Genomic DNA, 8,548 nt, shown 5'->3' with positions numbered 1-8,548 from the left:
ATTTTTTTTTCTGATATAAGGGCCGATGTTTGTCTGCCACGTGAATGTCTTTTATTGAATCCTCTGCGTGTAAATACAGCGGAAAAATGTTTCCATCATGGTCACATCAATCAGTTTTAGATGTGCGGCTAACGCTGTACTTGTTTGTTGTGTTTGTGCCAAATGTATCAATGTGGTGTACAACGTCTCAGACTTGCTTACAGGACAATTATAGAGAAGTCTAGAGAAGAACTGCTAAAGTTATTGTAAAGATGAAAATATACAAACAAACTAGACCGACGTCTGTCCAAATATGACTTTGCTGACACGGGGAATGTGATGTAGTTGTGCTGAAAACAAATTCCAGCGACCCGGATCATTGAAGGATAAGGGTTAGGGTTATTGTCAACAAATACCACGAGGAGTCCAAAACCAACAAGGAAATTCTCCTGCTAACAAGTAAATATTGATATATTTTATTCTTCCGTGCCACAGAACTCTATTGTCCAAAAACTATTAAAAACACAAACGAGTCACCCTGTTGCAGTGGTTGTTCCTTCATTACCACGAACACACACATTGTAGTTTATTTTGAGTCAATCCCACTGTCCTGCTGCTGTAAATGCTCAATAGAGCACCAAATGTGTATTAATCCACGACTGGAAATAGTCCCCCAACAAATACCCAATTTACATCGTCTACAAAAAATGACAGTGCCCAGCTTTTTGAGCAATTTACTTAAAATGTTTCTTAAATGAAAATATATATTTGTGACTTGGCATGTAGGAAGAAATAGATCATCAAAAAATATGCCTTGCTCATGTTGGGGCAACTGAAGAGGCGTTTTGCCCCAACCATCCAGACGAGTTAGCGAGCTTTGAACACTGAATTCAGCATCAAAATGTCTGGTTGTTGAGTGTTTAGTTGTCAGAAGCGATAGTCCAACAGCGGAGTCAAGTCCTACAGAATTTCGACAGGATCACAACCTTTTTAGAGCAGCGGGTGTTTCAGTTTAACGAGTGACCATGTCAGCTGGTGACTTTCAGCCTAATGTGTCCGTGGTTGCTTGTAGTAATTTATTTTAATGATCGGCGTCGATAATGAACACAGATGAGTCTGTATTTTAAATTGATTGAAAGGTTTTTAGAAGAGACTACATGTTCTGCAAGCATGACGCATTTAGCTGAGAGTCACCAGTTAACACGGTCACTCATTAAACTGAAACACCGGCAGCATCTCCACATGGAAGCTATAAACAGGTTTACTTATCATGAATCTTTTTTTAAAGCGCCTTTATGTATTGTAGAATAAACTCTCTAAATAAAATGTATAGTTACAATATTAGCATGAATCATAAAGTATTGAGAGATGTACTAACACGTAATATATGTTTTCTTTTCATGGGGTTAGTTGACGGGAAGGAAAATACAATTATCCTTTGAGGTAAAGTGAAGTAGTACAGTCGCCTCATCAGCCGCTGCTGGAGAACAATCTGCTGCATTATTATTCCAACAGGTCATCTGTCATCCAGTAAGCGTGAATATACCCAAATGTAATACGTTTGCCATCACTTGTGGACACGTCTGCTCTGCTGGCTCATTCTAGTTATATATACGATATGATGCTGTAAATAATTTAAAATTGACATCAGGATTATAGATTAGTTTTTGTATTACAAGCACACGTCGTGATACAAAGGAGGAGAGCGCACATCCTGCTGAAGCATGTTTTGTAGTGGTGGTAATGGACTTGTGTTAGGAATTTAAATGCTGTATTCTGAATTTGAATTAAGTAGTCTGAATGTGTTCGTGCGTCGGAGAAGCACAATGTGGTGGTAAATGTTGCTGTAAATGCACAATTTGATACAAACAGAGTGAACATCCTTCAGTTCACAGCAAGAGATACATGTACTCTATTATGGGATTCTCTTGTCCGTTTATATTATATTTAAAAGAGTTATGATTTGAACTTGTCCTGTATGAACTGAACTACTGAACTTCACATCACCAGCATGAACAAATTAGGACTCTTTTTATTTGAAATTGTTCACCTTTTACATACTTGACAGTTAATATACACAAGCCTTTGTGGTCCCTCTGGCCCGAGACATGGTAGTGACGATGTGTGCTGGGTATCAACTAGGATGGCCTATGGTGGATGGGAAGCTCTCTCTCTCACACACACACACACACACACACACACATATCCAAATACACCCAGTCAAGCACACATGCAGAAGCACACGCTTGCACACACACATACAGATTTGCAAGGACGGATACCAAAACACACGTCACGACACGTATACTCTAACAATCTAACACAGTCTAGCCAGCTAATGTAGACATCAACAGAGGAGGGGCTTAAAGTGCATACGTGAACAGAGGAGGGACTCGCTCGCTCTTAAGATCAGTGACAGCCTTTTAAATAACGAGCGACAGTAATCCTCCACTAAAGCAATGATCTTAGTGCCACGCTGTATCTTTACAAAAAGCACAACCCTACTGTAGTTTAGCTCAAACTGTGCCTCGCATCATGAAATAATGACACTGCATAGTTCACGGGGGTTAGTCTTATACATTATTGCGGTACAATGTAGATCCAGGCCCGGGGTCCGGCTGTGAGCCGGGGGCTGCAGGATGGCACAGAAAGCATGTATATCGTAGTTTTCAGTGGGATTAGAGAAATAAATCCGTCATGAGTAGCTGCAGTTAAGTCTAGCTTTAAATGTGGGATAATCCATGTGAGGATAGGTGAGAAGGTGTTCCCGGATGCATAGAAGGAGTGCAGATGCTGACGCGACTCCTCGTTCTGGTCTGGGTGAAGCACATGGTTCGGTCCTTGACGGGAGTCGCAGAACCGCCCCGGGTCAAACAGGTCAATAAGGGGCAAATAGGACTTGCGGGTGGCAGGTCCTGACAGGCCCGGGGGCCGGGCGGAGCAGTGCACCGGGGAGGGTCCGTGTCTGGAAGAGGGCAGGGGTCGGGCAGTGGTTGGTGATGTGGTTGGAGCGGTGCGTGAACGCGTTGCTGAGGGCGGCGGCCATTGCCGCCAGGTGAGCAGGGAGGATCTGCGTGGTGAGAGGCGGGCACAGGCGCTCCTTAACCAGGGACAACGTTATCTGGTGGAGACAAAATACAGTCAGTATGTTCACAGGGTGGAGAAACACGTCATGAAAAAGATTAAATTAAACTAAATCAACATTTTAAATCTTCCATTAATAAAAATTATATTTTTTACCTGAGCTAGAAATACCTTTTTGATACTTTCAACACTACAGATACCAAAAACAATACCTCACTGCGTGAAATACAAACAAAGCCCTTTTTTCATTTCAACAAAAGAAGCCAATGTCTGATAATGTTAAATATCTTCTAAACACAAGCTGTTATAGTTAAGAACTAAATAAAACCCAGATCAGGAACTATTTGATCAAAAAGCTCAGAAAAGGGATCGCAAATCTGACAGGACATTCGATACCAACCAATTTTTAGTGCCTAAATAATTTGCCAGTTAGTTCATTATACTGACAGAAAGTGAATCGACAAATATCTTGACAGTCAACACTTCCTTTTTCCAACATCTCAAATGTGAGGATTTCCTGCTTTAAATGTAAATTTGATGAGAACGTGCAATCTGAAGACGTCACATTGAGCTCTGGGATTGACTTTTTTTTTAACGACCACATTTTTGATTCAATTATATTATATTTGTATAGAGCCCAATATCTCAAATAATAAATTTGCCTCAGATTGCTCTACAGTCTGTGCAGCATACGACATCCTCTACCTTTGCATTGGATAAGGGGAAACTGCTAATCCATTCTTTTACTAATGCAGTTTATCTGTTTTGTTGTCATGATTTTCCAGACTGTTCGTTTTTACAACCCTGGATCAACAGAGGCAACATGGAGGTGTCCCTCTCAAACATTAGACACATGAATAAACAGAAAAGTGGCTGAGGACACAAAGGCTGTGCCGGCACAGAGGGAGTTGGGGGCAGGGGATCAAACAGGTGCCAGAAATCAGCTGCTGATTGCTGAAAATGTTTCAGCTGATTTGTAAGACGCCACAGCTCACATAGGAAACAGCAGTAGACGATGTGTCTTTAATCACTTAACAATGTAGCTGCAATTTAGACAAGAGCCATTGGCAAAAAAAGATGCTGAATCCAGACGTCTGTAATGTGTGTTTTCAGTGGTGATTTATTTATTCCAAAGCCCTTTTTTTCTGGATATTAGAAATTGAAGAATTGCTTGAAGAGTGAGTATGGAGGTATGGAGTTTTTATTGAGGGAGACTCAAAAAAGGAGCGAATAAAAGAAACGACAGATGGCCAAACCTCCAAAAACAACCTAATAGGGTGAAAAGGTCGCCAAAGTTATCTGGCTTAATCTTGTGTATCAGTAATGGAAAATCTACGGTCTCACAGCACCGGGACGGCAGCCGTCGTCACGGGTTATCAATCACTGACTCAGGCATCGTAACCCTATGGGAGGCATTCTTTACTCTCCGCTCATCAAAGAAGATCCTCTCCGTTAACTCAGTCAATGATGGGTTTCACAAAAAGTCATTTCCCCCACACTGGTAACCCCCGCGCTTTGTCTCGGCAAACAGTGGGTGTGATTAATGCCGTCTTCTGAGAGCTTCTGTAGGATGGAAAGTCAGACGCTCCTTTATCTTCCCCACATGGCTCCTTCATGCATCCTACAGATTCTGCGTCATGTGGCACTCAAAAAAAACAAGATCCGCCTGGCGTGCAAGAATGCCGAGGGGGGTTTGCCACATAGGACAGCGAGAATCGGAAAGTTAAACAATCAGCTTGAGGAAAGCATTCAAAAGTTCTTTTCAGTTCACTTCTCGCGTTCTGCGGTTTGTAAACTTGCCTGACGCTGACGCAGAGGACCACACGCCGAGCTACTCCAAATAAGTTAAAACCGACATTTACAATTGCTTATAAATAGCATTTGACACCAGTCGGCATTCCGCCTCCAGCGCGCTGACTCGGAGGAGCCTTGATACGCGGCGTTTTGGTCAATAAAATATCAAATTAAATCCCGCTGTTCCCTGCCAGTGCTCTTTAATAAAAAGCCAGGTAACAGGTGATCCGGTTATGAAAGTTGACATTTCATTGGATTAGGTGCCGTCAGACACTTTGGAAGATGATTAAAAAAGAAACATCAAACTGCTAAATTTGTTTTGAAAGCAAGACAGAATGATACTTATTATACTAATAACAGCGTCTCATGGCTTGATGCATCTATTATAACTGCAGTCACTGTGACTGTTGTGATCGACATGAGGACTTTTGTTGCTGATGAAGATGACTGAGACTCACCGGCTGCTTGGTCTGGCCTTTCAGCGGTTTGCTGTAGGGGCTGTATTTAGGTTTGGCTGGTTTGCCTGCTGCTCGGTCTTTATGACGCCGGCTGCTGATATGCTGAAGAGGAGAAATAGGTTGTTAAATGAGGCAGACAGGTCCCGAGTCACAAGATGGTTTAGAATGACAAGCATGTCCTTCTACTGTGGTTAAATATGTAAATGTTCTTCTTCTTTGCATTCCAATAGTAACGAAAAAACAGAATAGAAAAGATAAATCCTTTGTGTCTACCGGTATATATGTGGCTAAAATCCACATTAGCTCGAATGAAAATGTTCACCTACATAATACTTAATAACTAATACAGTTTGCTGTTGGTGAGGCCGAAAGATACGAAGGATAACCAGGAAGGAGAAAGGAGAAAGGCTTCCAGCTCTTATGAACATCCACGGCCGCATTCATGATTGCTGAAGTTTAAAAAAAAGCTCTCTGGTTTGCAATCACTGAAACCACAATGAGGAAAAGGGAAACAACTTGTACCTGGGAACCCTTTTCACCAGCAGTGAACAGATCAATCAGCAAAAAATGGCCTTAGAGTAACATCAAATTTGCTGGATTATTTAATACTTTCAATGTAAATAAGGTGCCAGAGACAGAATAGAAACTATAATTACCAACGTGCAGTTGTATGCCTCTGCAAATCAGTCACATTACAAATGATATCCATGAGGTCACAGAGACCTTTAACCACCGAATTCTAATCGGGTCATCTTTCAGTCCAAGTGGATGTTTGTGCCAAATCAGAAGAAATTACATCAACGTGTTCCTGAGATATCGCATTCGTGAGACTGAACAGGAAAACCTAAATACATGCATAAAATGCATCAGAATAGACTCATAGAACTTACAAAACAAGTGCCAGACCATCCTCGAATGTGTCCATCCTTGTGCCAAGTTAATTTAGCTAATAAGTATTGTGAATAAGTTAGTTCATTTGAAGCAAGTTGGGTATCCCTGCGCTACAGGAAAAGTCTCGGGGTCATTCTGTGGGAAGCATCTTTTGATGTTTCTTGTGTGCAAGTGGCCTGATATTGGTGCTAGAGGAAAGATCAGGGGGGGGGGGGTCACCAAAACCATGAGATACATCTTCAGGGGATCACGAACCTCCACAGCAATCCGACCGTCTGATCTACAGATAGCTTGTCAGACAAATGAGCTGGTTAACAGGAAACTTTGACCAGTTTTTTAGATACTGCACCTTTCTCTGGATCGTCCATAGACAAAGTGTGAAGATTGTCATTATGCTTTTATGACAGAGCTGCCTGTTACCTCAGCCTCAGGCTGGAAGCCATCTCAGGGTAGATAGCTTACCATGCGTTGAGGTGGGAACCTGACTAACAGAGAAGGAGAGGCCAGCACTAAAACACACCCCTCTCAAAGCGGACAGTATTACAGCTTTATTGCGACTGGAGACGTCCATGGTGAAGTACAATGCTGCATTTAAATACAGTTGACAATGGGAAGTGATATGAAAGCTTTTCTGAAGACCCGAGACCGGTGGATCTGAATAAACAAAGAAAACACAGGAATCTGGAATGAAAAACACAGAAATCCTGTGTAACCTCAAGCCAATAAATGATTCTGTGTGGGTACACGTGGACAACAAAAGGCAGATTTCTGGCTGTCTAAATTTCACAAGTCCTTGCAGCGGATTTGACAATCACACTTTTCCTCCGGTTTCGAGCTGTAACTGAAATTTGCCACGCTGGATCCTTTTCACAGAGAATCGCTGCTGTTTTAGAAGTACTCACTAAAAGCCCCTGCATGAAAAATTCATACAAAAGCCTGACTTCTTTCCGGGAGGAATCTCAAGGATAGCTCAGGAAAAAAACGAGTGGTTTTCAAGTATAGTGGATTAAACCCCCCCCCCCCCCCCCCCCTCCCTCCCCTCCCGTGACAGAATGATCAGCTACAAGAAAAGACGATTTGTGGGGCGCCCTAAAGCAACAACTAAGATACACGTTCCTGCCATGCCACACTAAGGAAACTATCACAGAGATCCTTGTTAGCTCTCGAGCCTCATTTCCTTCACATCATGTCAACGAGAAACCCTTTGCTATATTTGAGCAGAGGGATTAGCAGAAACTTGGTTATAGCTCCACTTCTGCAGCAGAAACCTCATTGCTTGGTCTTGTTTATGCTTTACCAAGAGACTTCTGACAGGAAACGCTTTTCTTTGACAGCAGCGCAGCAGGAGGAAAGGAAAGATCATTACTAGTGGCGGTGCATCTTTCTATCCAGAATATTTTCATCTTAAATCCAACAAAAAGTTAAATCTCACACTGAAGTCTTTCCTTTACTTACTTATTTGCCTAAATTTATTTTTCAAAGCTTCAGTCTGCAGGAAAGTTGAAGTTCATTAGCGTTTGAGCATTTCAGAGTTGTCAGTCTTCCTCTGTCCCCCTCACCTGTTTTAGCTGAGTCTCTGAGTTGACGTGCACATCGCACGTCTCACAGTGAAACGTTTTGTTCTGCAGGCCCGTTGTTGATTTGACGGTTGTTACAGCCAGTTTGCTTTTGACTCCCGGCCGGGGGAAAGACTTGATGGAGCCCACGCCGGTCCTGGCCTCGAGCATCGTCTTGTGCTTCGTACCTGCAGGTTCAAACAGGAAGCAGTCAGTACATTTACTTCACCCAGTAGATGCTGCCTGAGGGGAAAGGTGAGATCAGAGGTTCACGGCTGTTATCTTGTCTCTGGTGTGGGAAATATGAAGGTCAGTGCTAAAGGGTCGTCTCGTAACTTAGACTACAACGTCTCAGATCAAAGTAGAGAACCCCGTTAAACTCATTCACACAAAGTGTCATGGTTCCCACAAATCTCCCTTTTTTGGATGTCCCTGCAGGGCACTGTTAGCATTGATGTTCAGGTCAGCCTTTAAGTGACTGGGCTTTCATGTGCAAACACCATCTTTACGTCTGGTTCGATTCCCTGCCGATGGTGCTCGTGTCAACGTGCATTCCCACGCATTTTCTTCAGGAAACGCAATTCGAGGTAGTGATTATCAAAGGAACAGGGCATAACAACAGCTGCAGTGCTAAAATTAATAATGACAATTTTTCATGATGGATTGAGCTAGCTTCTCCTCGATGCTCCAAAATAATACACCACTGGAAATTCACTACATTTCAAACGTTTTTGTTTGTTTTGTTTGAATGTGCTCCCTTCGTCTCCTCTCAGATTGGGAATGATT

At 42.5% G+C, this 8,548-nt stretch overlaps 1 protein-coding gene across 1 annotated transcript in view; it reads right to left on the bottom strand.

The window, feature by feature from the left end:
* Positions 1-2,857: 2,857 nt before the first annotated feature.
* The window catches only part of znf385d (zinc finger protein 385D), a 28,754-nt gene continuing 23,063 nt past the window's right edge, over positions 2,858-8,548 (bottom strand). The window contains exons 4-6 of the mRNA XM_076081176.1: positions 7,766-7,950; positions 5,316-5,417; positions 2,858-3,100 (exon numbers count right to left, since the gene is read on the bottom strand). Of these exons, the coding sequence (XP_075937291.1) occupies positions 2,858-3,100; positions 5,316-5,417; positions 7,766-7,950 (530 nt within the window). The remainder of the gene's footprint in view (positions 3,101-5,315; positions 5,418-7,765; positions 7,951-8,548) is intronic.

This window comes from Anarhichas minor, unplaced genomic scaffold, assembly GCF_050575085.1.
Source record: "Anarhichas minor isolate MPS153535 unplaced genomic scaffold, ASM5057508v1 ptg000079l, whole genome shotgun sequence".
NCBI classification, from domain to species: domain Eukaryota; kingdom Metazoa; phylum Chordata; class Actinopteri; order Perciformes; family Anarhichadidae; genus Anarhichas; species Anarhichas minor.
Note: the sequence above shows the minus strand (reverse complement) of the source record. Positions and strands in the feature narration are given on the sequence as shown.